This window comes from Symphodus melops (genome assembly GCF_947650265.1).
Source record: "Symphodus melops genome assembly, chromosome: 17".
NCBI classification, from domain to species: domain Eukaryota; kingdom Metazoa; phylum Chordata; class Actinopteri; order Labriformes; family Labridae; genus Symphodus; species Symphodus melops.
In genome coordinates this window covers 3,298,165-3,310,356 of record NC_136707.1, presented here as the reverse complement: position 1 = coordinate 3,310,356, position 12,192 = coordinate 3,298,165, and the positions used below count along the sequence as shown (strand labels likewise).

The window sequence follows — 12,192 nt, the reverse complement described above, 5'->3', positions numbered from 1 at the left end:
TACAAGTTGTTTCCCTGTCGGGTTTTAATTAAGTCAGTGTAAACAAGCAGGAGAAAGTCAAAGTCAGCAAACAGAGTTGAGCAGCTCGTCGTCATCCTCATGTTTGTTTTTCACAGGTGAGTCGCTTAATGACACCGTCCATGTTTGACAACTGTGTTTGTACGAGAGGCAACAAAAAAGAGCAAAACAAAAGATGTGTGTTGTGTTGTTGGTTTGAGGAAACCATGACTTATTATCAGAGCTTACACGACAGGAAGTGAACAGGAACTGCATCATAGCTTGTCTCTTCATCTGGTTATAAAACACCGGCGATGTCTCTGCAGTCTGTAAGTGACGCAGAAATAAAGTTACAAACACTCTGTGAGTTTAAATAAAGGTTAAAATTTGAAGTTGAGCTCAGTGGTGAGCAAGAGAACAGGGTGGTGATGTAGCGCCATCTGATGGACAAACACTCAAACAAGATGCAGAATATACTGGTTTATTGCACATTTAGTTTGAATCTTCCATGAAAATAAAGTCATTTAATTATACAGACAGGAATAAAATAAAACACTTAACTAACTGTATTAATGCTCTATCATTTATTTCCATAAAGACGAGTAGACTGGCTCTCTTTCTCTAAGGCAGTGGTGTCCAAACTTTTTTTCTTTGCTCACGGGCCACAGGGTTTTTTTGTTTGTTTTTTTAATATTGGAAGGAACTTTTTGTATTTTGACCTCTTCAAAAAATAATGTAAATACACATTAACTAATTGCAGTGGGAAACTGTTGTGTTCTAATTTTTTGGAAAGAATAGTCAGGCTTTTATAGGTCTCCCTCGCTGATGAGGCCTGGGGCCAAAATCTTCTGATTCTTCGATTTGAAGTCAAGGGCCACAAAAAATCCACTCAAGGGCCACAAATGGCCCCCGGGCCGCACTTTGGACACCCCTGCTCTAAGGCTTTATTTAAACGCAACTATGTACAAATTCATCTGTAAGGACTTCACTGTGAAGGTAGTTTAACATAATGTAAAGTGTAGGTAAAGTTAGCACAATGCTAACAGTTTATTGTTAGCCTTAATTTAGAAATAAAACGGCTTCTTTATAACATTTATCTTGTATTTCTTTATACTTTAAATCTCCCATTAAAAAGAGTGTGAAACATACTGCTGCTAACTCATCTGATCCAACAGCAACATTTGATTTAACGTTTTTTTTTTACAGTCGCATGAAATGCTTTTATATTGTACAACTCTACAATAGCTGCTTTTTACAAGTGCACCAGCTCTGGACACATTGTGAGAAGACGAGGGGCTTCACACAGAAATATAAAAGATTCTCAGCATCCAGAAAGAGAAAGAACGAGAACGAAAATAGACACAAAAACCACCGACACACAGGTTTGACATTAGGAGTGTCTTTGTGGTCATCTTTCTCGTTCTGCTTTAGTTGTGTTGCCTCTCAATGTTTCTGCTGCTGGTGTTGTGTCTGTGTGGTAGGTTTCTTTTCTCCGAATTCTTTTGTATATCTGTCTTTATTTTGTACGTGTTTCTGGATTTATTTAGCCTTAGTTGTAAACCGTTCATCCTCTTGGTGGTCATTTTTTTTCTATCTCTTTTATGTTTTGCTTTTCAAAGCTGCTTTTATTGTCTGAAAAAACCACTTCAACCTCTCCCACACAAGTGTGACTTCAGACATATACTCCACACTACTAAACCAAGTTAAGCTAGGCCAACTGCTGCTACTTTTTTTCTGCAGTTTGAACCCACAACATCACACCCTGTATCACTGAACATCACCCGACATGCAGTGAGCACGCCAGCTACCATTCTTCGGTCTATTTTCGATGACGTTGCACGTCTGTGTGGTCATGGTGTGTCTCTGTGTGGTCTTTTTTTGTGCCTTTGTCCACTTTGATTGTTTTTGCAGCAGCCTCCCAACGAGGTCGAGGTGTCAGCAGTCACTTCAGTCAGTTTAGTGAGTGAGCCCGTTAAATCCATCGTCGTGACTTTCACTCTGTCTCTCTTGTTGGTTGGTGAACTGGGCTTCTCCCCGCAGCAGGTAGCAGGTAGATTATCATTCCTCTGAAGGTGGAGCAGCAGAGCGTGCAGTTTGCAGAAGTCCACTAAGGCTTGAACTACTTCTCCTTTATTTCTTTTTTACACTTCTTCTGAGTGTGAAACCCGTTTCCTGATTTGAACTTTTCTGTGAAAAATGAACCCTTATCTATTGTTTCCATATGTCCTGAACTGCCTCATTAGATTAAAACATACTTAGCATCGTGTATAATATAGAATATATATTAGTCTCTCATGTTTATCATGTGTATGGCTTTACTTTTTGTCTTCAAGGAGCTGCACTGGAGGCATCTCCTAACACTAATGTGAGCTAAGTTATAAATCCACAGGATTCATTAATGATCCACAGTGTCCCTCCATGGTCCAGACTCTTCAGTCCTTTGACGGCGAGCTGTTTATGAGCTTTCTCTTCCGCAGAGCCACCAGGTCATAGAAAGGGTCCTTTGTGATACTCGCCCTGAGAGACGAGATTCAGAGGGAAAAATGAGCCTGTGATTGTAGTTTACATTCATTAACTCTGGTGATTTATCGCCTGTTCTGCACTCAGTGACTCTACCAGCTGGGGCTGCGACGAGTGATTATTTTCACCACTAATTACCTGCTGAAAACCCCATTCAATGCCAATTATTGGCTTTATTTAATACACGTTAGAAAACAGGGACAAGGCCTGTCCTGATGTCCCAAAATCAAGACTCACATCTTTGAAGTGCACGATCTGAACAAGGGCAGAGCAATGTTTGTCTCAAGGACTGAATCAGAAAAAAATATTAAAAGAGGCGCTGGTGGCTCAGTGGTTAGTGTGTCCTCCAGGCGGGCAGCCCGGGTACAAATCTGACCCGTGGCTCCTTTCCTGTACGACGTCCCCACTCTCTCTCTCTCTCTCTGTCTCTCTCGCCCTGATTTCCAAATCTGTTCTCTTTCCTATTTACTTATTTAAGACCCTAATCTTAAAACAAAATCTATATATTAGATATATTATTTCATCTTTGATCGTACTGTTCCATAAAAAAATAATACATATTTTAAATCTTTTTGTCCTCCTCTTTGATTTCAGTCAGTTTACTGCAGTAGCTGAACATCATCTGACTTCATCACTCCTTTGCAGATTTATTTCACACGCAGACATTTAAGTAGCGATGACATATTAACTTCAACCTCCCAGTCGGAGCATGCAGGTGCATGCTGGGCCTTAAAGCCAGAGCTCAGAGCATAGCATATCACATCATACACTATTAAATCATTAAGTAAGTCCTGTTATCATACTCTATATCTTCAATCATCACTCTGTCATAACTTGGCTCAAGGGCCAAGGCAAATGGATGTGTGGCATAAATGAAGAGTCGGGTGTGAATGTGACTCTCACCTGATGGCGTCCATCCAGTCGTCTCGTTCTTCTTCACTGGCTGCGCTCAGCTTATATGACTGATGTTTTCCTTGAACCACTCGACCCCTGTTCTCCGTCTTACAGGCTTTGATCTTCAGTCCTTTGGGGTTATACAACTCCAGACAATACTGTTCAAACACACACACACACACACACACACACACACACAGCTAATGTGTTCATATGCTCTCTGTTTATTCTGTTAGCCTTCTGTTAGCCTTGTGACGCACATGTTCGGCTCTTTTGTTAGAATTCATTCGGCTGCTCAGTGATTCACGTTGCAGAGGAGAGTGTGAGCGGAGGCTCGACACCGCCTGCATGAACTGTAAACTATAAAACCCTCAAATGAAATGATAGTGTACCGGTTTGCTGGTTTCCTGCAGCTTCCTCACACTCAGGTTCTCCAGAGGAATGATCCCGATCGGGTCTTTATCCTGCAGGAAGAGACAACTTATAAAGACACTTTGAACCTTCTGACTAACTTGAGCATGTTTGACTTTTACATACTGAACCACGTGTAGGTTTTATAGCAGCAGATAGGCAGACACTCACTGTGGTGTACTGAAAGTAGTAGAGACAGCTGTCGGTCAGAATGAACCACCTCCTCTTCCAGGTTTTTACTCGGCCTCCTTCAACACAAATGTTCAACTTTTTAAAACCAGGCTTTGACCGTTGGCAGAAAACTTCCACATGCGTTTGCTCATCCTCTCACCGTTTTTCAGGAGCCATCCTTCTCTCTCCGGGTTGAAAAACGTCAGCGTGAGGTCGTTCCCATCATCCTCAGGGATTTTGAACGGCTCGCTGCGGATGCTCGCGTACAGTTTCTATAAAACATTTCAGCCAGAAGGGAAGACTCAGCATCCGGCGTAAAATATATTCAGTTTTCAGATTCTAAATTTATCTCAATAAAGGGAGACGATGATTGTTGCAGAAGAATTCAAGTGTTCTTTACAAAACAAATATTTACTGCAAAGGGCCAATCCAAACTGTAATTGAGCGAGAGGCCAATCCTTTGGAGATTGTGTTTATCTGAAGTATATGTTGACACATTGACAGTTTGTGTGTGTGTGTGTGTGTGTGTGTGTGTGTGTGTGTGTGTGTGTGTGTGTGTGTGTGTGTGTGCGTGTTATCATGAGTGTGAGTGTCATCAGACCGTGAGCAGCTCGGTGGGCAGGTCCTCCCCGCTGTTGATGGCTCTGTTCATGGAGACGAATCTCTGCAGGCTCGGCTTCTCCTTCACGTTCGGGTTGTGGAGACTGGTGTTTAGCATGATGATGGAGAAGGACAGGATGTAGCATGTGTCTGTTAAACACACATACACACACACACACACACACACACACAATAAAAAAAAACACTTGTCATTATCACCACTGCAAAGGAATAAATTGCTACCATTAAGAATAATAGCTTTGTGGGGGCGCTGCAACAGAAAATACTCAAACTGAACTGTCTACTCTGATCAGGAGAGAAGAACAGTTGTTTGTTGAGTTTCTTCAATCTAAGACATGAATTATGACTCTTTTTTTTTAAATGTTCCTTCCTGACAGGCTGAATCCTGCCACGCACAGGCTCTGTGTCGTACCTGTGGATATAAAAACTCCGGGGTTACAGTCGCAGTAACGAGCTGCGAACGCCTCCATCATCCTGTCAATCTTTTGAGCTTCTCCCGGCAGGCGGAAGCTCCACAGAAACTGCCTGCAAGACGACAGAGGGGAGAAAAAGCACACACAAAAATCTGACAAATGCTGTTAAAAAAAATAAATTACAAAAGATAAAATGTGTGGCAACGTTGTATTCTGATTTCTCTCAAAGAGTCATTGTCAGTGATACATACCTGAGCGCCTGCACTAGATTAAGGTCTGAGAACTCGTGGAGACCAACAAAGGCTTTCAGGACCTCTAAATTCATCTCCTCTCTGTGTGGGAATAAACACAATCATTATAAAAAAAAACAACCCTGAAGAGTACTTAATAAAACTAGAAGGCCAGTCTTTTGTGATATTGAAATACGCATTAGCAACCGTTTAATCCTGTGAATACCTCTCCTGACGTCATTATGTGATAGTCCTGAGACGAACTTTAGCTGTGCTTTTGATTCACTGAGATGTTCTCAGGTGGCTATCCAAGTACGTTTGCTCAAAGTTCACATTTCTCACAGACAACTATTTAGTTCAGTCTTTGTAAATTCATGCTTCTAAATGGGCTCCAGATCTGCTCATTTACTGCGCCGGTGTCTTATCGTTGCCCACGACATTCTCACAGGTAGGCTAATCGAGCCACGCCGGTGTTAAGTAGGCTACTAGATTCTTGCGAGTTTTTCTGTCCGCGTTGCTCTGCAATCTTCCACCTCTACACTTTTCTACACTTTTTATAGTGCCAGTTTTCATTTCCACCATATTCTCTGCCTTTTTTTTTTTTTTTAACAGGAAACCATGGCAACTGAAACCAAACATTGTGTTGGAGTGAGAGTCGATAATTGAGCAGCAGTTAGCTGTACTGACGTGCAGCCTTCTTCCTTCCAAAGAATTTTGAGCATAGTGGAGGTATCGGAAACTTTGCAGGAAATATGATAATACCCTGTGGTCCCGTTATGAGGCCTTTGGTTGCATCATATCGACATGGAGTTTTTTGAGACGTTTGACGTCAGTAGTGTCAGCTTCTCTGTGGACTACACGAACCTACAGCGTATGCTGAGGCGAAGATTTGGCACAGTGGTATAAATCAGGCTCCACAATCTGTATGAATTCAGACAGTCTAAGAAATTATTCATTCAGCACTTTAATTAATAACAAACAATGAACAGTAAAAAGAGACGGGAGAAATGTTAACTAAATGAGGTGTCATGCTCATACATCTGTCTCTGAGTACATCAGAAAACTCATGGGACAAAAAGTCTGCCCAAACGGTCTTCAGATTTATCTGTACAGATTTGTTTTCTACGTGCAGTGTTTCATTCAATATATTTGTAGATATCAAAATTGTTAAGATGAGAAGAAACCGAGATTCCTTTTGTTCCTGAGTTTAACTCATGTGAGTGTTCTGTACCTTTCTCCCAGGAAGTTCCCGATGGCCGTCTTGTTCAGTCCCTCTTCTTTGTAAAGAAACTCGGCAAACGACTCTGCTCGCCACTCCAACAGTCCGTTCTCAACCAGGTACTGGACCCCCTGACAGGTAAGAGTTGGGGTTAGAGGTCAAATTATGAGGGAATATAATTATAATTGAATAATGTCACTGGTTACACACAACAAACTTTGATTTAAAGTTTGAAAGAGTTGTTCAGGATGTGCTGGTTCTGCTCACTCGTTGATGCTTGTCTTTGCCGCTCGCTCTTGCCCACATTTTTGAACTGGCTTTTCAGCTAGTTTTTTTTTTCGGTGTTCGGTGTTCAGAAGTTGTGTTTATTTCATGTAATCTCATGAGATTGGGTGGGCTAATTCATGATATTTTCTGATGTATCTTCAATAATCAAAAACTTAAATATGTATTTGTTTTTCATAAAAAAATGAACATAGAAAGTATTTTTTTTTTCTCCCAGAGTTGTAGTTCATCGTTCGAGCAGCAAGTGTGAGGGGTTGATAAGTATTTCATGCTTCTGTCTGTTCATCTCAAAGGTGCTCACAGACAGTTCTTTGAAATACAACCCTGTCCTCTGAGCGCGTGCTCCTGTTGAGCACTTCTTCAGATCAATCTCACTTTCAGAACTCCTTAACCCTATAACACTGCTTAAACTTTTGATCCTCATCTCATGTTGTGCTCAGGTCTGAGCTCAGAGTGAGCACCGGGGGGGGGGGACATTTCTGAAACAAGGACGCAGAGAGGAAGATGAGAAGCCGGAGGTCGATGCAGCAAAGAGACGCTTCTGCCCCACTTCAGGGAACAGGAAGTGGCTTTTCTCGCCGTTTTGCTCATTTGCATCTGCACGGTATGCACTTCTGCACATCGCACACACACACACACTTGCACAAACACATCAAAGACTCGCACTCGCATTACTCCACATCTGCTCTGTGAGGAGTCCTCTGTCTCCCGATTTGTTCAGATCCTGCAGAGGAGCTGAAGTGAGAGGTGAATTTCCACTCCTCAGATCTACCTGCTCTGGGACCACAGATGTAAATTAGCTTCACAGCTAACTTCGGCCCTACAGTTGGGTTGTACATGGCCGCTGTCAAATGAACCAATAAACTAAACTCAGAGAAACACTGGACTTCATAACCCACTCAGTTTAAAATCAAGAGATCTGCATGAAAGTAGTGTTTACTTTGAATGAGTCTCTTCAGAAACTGGGTCGACGACTATGGAAATTGTCTCTCCTGTTTATTTACAAAAGAATAGAACAGAAACTCACTTTTTTGGGATCCATGTTGAACTTCTTTTTCCCTCTTAGAAACCTCCTTTTCCTCACAACACTTTTACTGCAAAGAAACACATATGAAGGAGAGGCTTGTCATTTGAATATTTATAAATAATCACTTCTTGTTAAAATATAAAAGGACAAATAGTGGTCTTTAAAAGCAGAAAGCATTGTCTGTTTGGTTCCAAAATGGTGAGGAATTATTTTGAGCAGATTTTCTCTTAAATTGTGTTTTAAATGTTGAACCTTGTTTTACATGTCTTTGTTGCACCTAATTTTATGCTGGTCTTCTCTTTACTTTCTGTTTACAATTTTGTCATTGTAAAGGTCATCTTTCAGTGTCCTCTGCTCTGTAAGTGTGGTGTGAGCAGCCCGCCTAATGTACCCTATACACACAGCTTATTTAAAATGTGTTTTCAATGCACACAAAATAAGGAAAAGTTGAATACATTTTTTTATCAATCATCATCTTTTAAACCAGATTCATTCATTTCTAATGCAATATCTAATAAAGTCGACTAAATTAAAATCAACTTTCATCAATAAATAATTAAAATAAACTCCTCAGAGCTATTACCCCTCTGTATAGACTCTATTCAAACATGTTAGACTTCAAAGTGTTTTGTAAGGGTGTCTGGTGTTTGGGGTTTTGATAGGTTGGGTTTGTTATTCAGAAACGGTGGGTGTTATGCCAGTAACACTGAGGCTTAAAATGAAATAAATAGGAATGTCAAACAAAACCACTGACATGTGTTATCACCTTCTGAAAACAGTGAAACCAAAGTAAGTCAGTAAGGCATATTTCATGTGTGATATTTCTGCAGGTGCAACAGATGTATAACAAAAAAAGGAGGCTATAGACTAAGGACAACAATGTTTTATATGTCAGCTCTATGTTATGGATTATCATTAAAATTATGCTAAAATAATTTAGGCAGTTAGCTTAAAGAAATGTAGCTGAAATGTTACAATGGAAACGATGAAATATAAAAGATAATCATGGTTAGCTAAAATGAAGGTTGATATGTTGGAGTATAGCTTTCAAGATTCAGTTTGTAGATAAATGAAATAAATGGCTGTTCTGTAGTGCTTAACATCTGACCTCAGTAAGAAAATAAGATGAGCGCTCTGAAAAAGTACAATGTCTTGTATGACAAGCTGTTATATTTGTGTGAAAAGGTTTCAAAAAGGTTTAAAGTCTCCAGATCAAAGCTGAGTCACAGGTTGAAAGATTTTTTCATCGCAGAGAGAACAAATCATGTCGACTTTTGACTCCGATAAAAAGTCACATTGAAGCTGCTGGGTGACTTTGGCAACCTTAGCAAACTGAGCAGAAGGTTTGTTGTGGGAGTTTCAGCCTGAATGAATGCGTCTCTTGAACAGAGGAAGACGCCTCGGCTGCCTCTCAGGCGAGCTGCTCATACTCACGTCTGCTCCTTCTGGTGCGGATGGAGGATCTCTGGCATGTCGTGAGTCATCTGACAGAGTTCAGAGAGAGAGATTAGTGATTTCAGCTCAGGACCAAGGTGTGACATGACATCACACACACACACACACAAACACTCACAAACACACACACACACACACACACACACACACACACACACGCACACACAGTGAATTTCATCTCTTTTGTGCTGACACCATATCTACTTCTCACTTTTTAAAACAGACTGAATGCTAAAGTACATGACTCAAAGCCAATTTATCTTGAGCTGTTATGAAATAACCTTCAAATCTTGCATTTCTCTCTCAAAGTGTGCATGAATATGAGTCCTTGTATAGATGCAGTGAAAAGCTCTGCAGATGCAGAGTGCGTGGAGGAGAATAGTTTCAGATTTTAATGTGAGACCTTGGAAGGAAACATTCAGCACAGTACCTGAGAGTCATCAGGCAGCCCACACCTGTTAGTGTGCATGCTGCTCTCTCCCAGCGGGGGTTTAGGTGGAGCTGTGGGCACAGACGCTTATTTGATGAGACAAGTCAGTAGAAATGTGGACGGTTTTAACAACCTAACTGACACCTCCGCTCGCTCCCACAGACCAGCATGCATCACATTCATCCTCCACAGTTAGAGAAGAGCATGAATGGGCGAGAGGCGAGGACTAAAAATAGCAGCTCCCTCTTCCTCTTTTTAATGAACCAAGACTAGTTTGAGAGCAGGGCGGCCATTAAAAGGAGAAATCATAACTTGTAGATGTTCAGGAAACTGACTTAGTTTTAGAGTGAAGTTTTCAAGTCGGCTGGATAAATAGAGAGCGTCAAAGCAGTCTAGTTTTTTTAAAAAATACATACAAAATATGTTAGAATTTACTTCAATTAATAGAATTAAAAAAGACATAACTAACACATTCTGAATTTATAATATGAATAAAATATATATAATATATGAAAATAAATTCTGGGTAAACAAAGGACAGTGTTGCTATCAGTAAAATCTTAAATTTAACAACTTAAGATTTTATTTTGCAACCATTCGCTTATTTTATTAAAACATTTGGAGTTCTATTGGTCCTCATAGCTTGTTCAAATCATATGAAATGATTGTGTATTGTATTATTATATATCTTAATGAATTGCAAAGTATCTCGTAAAATTGTAAGAATTGGCAGAATTTTGATTAACTTTCGATGAAGCCAAAAGACTTTTTTAAAAAGATCTATATTAAAACAAAAAAGAAGAAGAAATCATAATTTAACATAAACGTATAACAAATCCAAATGAGCTTCTTAGAAACATTCATGGACTAAACAAAACAAACTTTATCAAAGAAAAGTAAAAAACATCTAATAAAATCCTCAAACTTTAAATCAGCCATTTCAAAGAGCATGAAATACTAACAATAATAAGATATAAAAGTGTACCTCTCCCCCAGAGGAAGCTGTCTTTCCTGCGTATGTTCATGTTTCTGAAGTGCACTGCGTCTGCAGGCTGAACAGGAAACAACTGAGAGTCTGCAGGGACCAAAAAAAAAAAAGGAGCTGATTCTGCTTAGCTGACACTCTGAGCTCACTCAAAGGTCTCTTTTTACTTCGACAGTACGATGACCTGATGACCAAATGTTCACATTTATTCTGTGAGTCAGAAGAGACATGTCACCTACACTATGAAACACACAATACACAGCCAGTATATGTGAGTTTGCATTAAGAACAACATGTAACACAGTGTAATATGTGCCTCTGTGAATTAATAATTACCTAAAAAATGACAGATGTCTTAAATTTAACAACAAATGTGCATAAATCATAAGATAATTTCATTGTCAACTTTAATTAGGAACGTAATGTTTAATATTCCCCATTAAACTACACTGAATGTGGCTGTTTGACCAAAGTAATCCTGTCATGTAATAAACTGTTGTGGTTAAAACAGCTTAATGAAAGCAGAAACTTTCACTAAAGGTCTGGATAAAAACGAGTATCAGACAATGAGGAAATGAAAGTGAAGCTGAACAAGGGACACTTTTATTTCTAAATATAAGGCCCCACCTGCTGGAAACATTAGACATTATTTAACATCTCACAGACTGCTGAAAATCTATGTTAAACACACAAGGAATCTACATGTGGTAGACGGTGCTCTCTTTGTGCAATATCAAAAATAAACAAAACAACAGGTCATTAAAAATATATATAAACAGAAGAGGACCTAGAGTTGAGCCTTGGGGCACGCCACACTGTTGAATTAATGTTTTGTAATTGTATCCTTGTATAACAATACTTTGTATGCTGCTATGTAAATGAGAACTGAACCAGAGAGGAGCAATGTGTGAGAGACCAACAGAGTAGAATATAAAGAATTACAGAATAGAATTAATTAAAGCAAGTAGTCATCAACCGCATCCAAAGCATTTTCAGCTGCTCCATCCACTTAAAGGTTATAATATGTGAAATTAGGTTACCAGTGTTTACATTAAAATATGTAGATTATGTTTAAGACATGTCAGATCCATGTCCAACCACATACCGTTTAAATGTTTATCGACAAACTGTATTGATCTACCCTCACTGATTATTAAGAGGTTTAATTATAGGTCCTATATTTATAGCTGTTTCTGTAGATTCGGGAAAGACAAGCAAGTCATCAAACGGGTGTGGGGTGGGGGAGGGAGAATGGTTATATCTGTGCGATAAGTCAGCTGTTATTTTAAAACTTCCAAATGAGTCACTTTGCATTTTAATACACTTTGTGTGGGAAAGATCAGATCACTTACTGCATCACACTAAAACGTACTTTTCAGTTGAAACAAAGGTTTCTGCAATCATAAAAACCTCATCGTTGGGAATTAAGTTTTTATGGACATTTTTATTGAAGAATAATATTTTCATTTAAGTGATTCCAAACTGTTAACAAAAGAAAGTGTCAAGAAATACATTGAGGTCCTCGCAGCCATCT

General features: G+C 39.5%; 2 protein-coding genes across 2 annotated transcripts in view; one reads left to right on the top strand and one right to left on the bottom strand.

The window, feature by feature from the left end:
• Positions 1–469: 469 nt before the first annotated feature.
• LOC306838858 (cytohesin-3-like) lies at positions 470–10,740 on the bottom strand. The gene is made up of 13 exons (XM_079367240.1): positions 10,659–10,740; positions 9,674–9,744; positions 9,223–9,272; positions 7,789–7,855; positions 6,489–6,607; positions 5,279–5,359; positions 5,027–5,139; positions 4,595–4,743; positions 4,154–4,265; positions 3,994–4,070; positions 3,804–3,875; positions 3,421–3,569; positions 470–2,514 (listed from the first exon to the last, which is right to left on the bottom strand). Exons 1-13 carry the CDS (start codon positions 10,696–10,698, stop codon positions 2,430–2,432), a joined length of 1,185 nt encoding a protein of 394 aa, XP_079223366.1. The 5' UTR covers positions 10,699–10,740; the 3' UTR covers positions 470–2,429.
• LOC306838857 (somatostatin receptor 3) overlaps positions 5,933–12,192 on the top strand; it is a 28,592-nt gene continuing 22,332 nt past the window's right edge. The window contains exons 1-3 of the mRNA XM_079367237.1: positions 5,933–6,157; positions 6,500–6,614; positions 7,202–7,365. The gene's annotated coding sequence lies outside the window, so the exon portion shown is untranslated. The remainder of the gene's footprint in view (positions 6,158–6,499; positions 6,615–7,201; positions 7,366–12,192) is intronic.

Excerpts from the sequence above, each read along its gene's own strand:
- LOC306838858 (XM_079367240.1), bottom strand. The coding sequence starts at position 10,698 with ATGAACATACGCAGGAAAGACAGCTTCCTCTGGGGGAGAG. Across the intron at positions 3,876-3,993 it reads ACTACTTTCAGTACACCACA|GATAAAGACCCGATCGGGAT; the intron begins GTGAGTGTCTGC and ends CTCTTCCTGCAG. Across the intron at positions 3,570-3,803 it reads TGCAGGAAACCAGCAAACCG|TATTGTCTGGAGTTGTATAA; the intron begins GTACACTATCAT and ends GTGTTTGAACAG.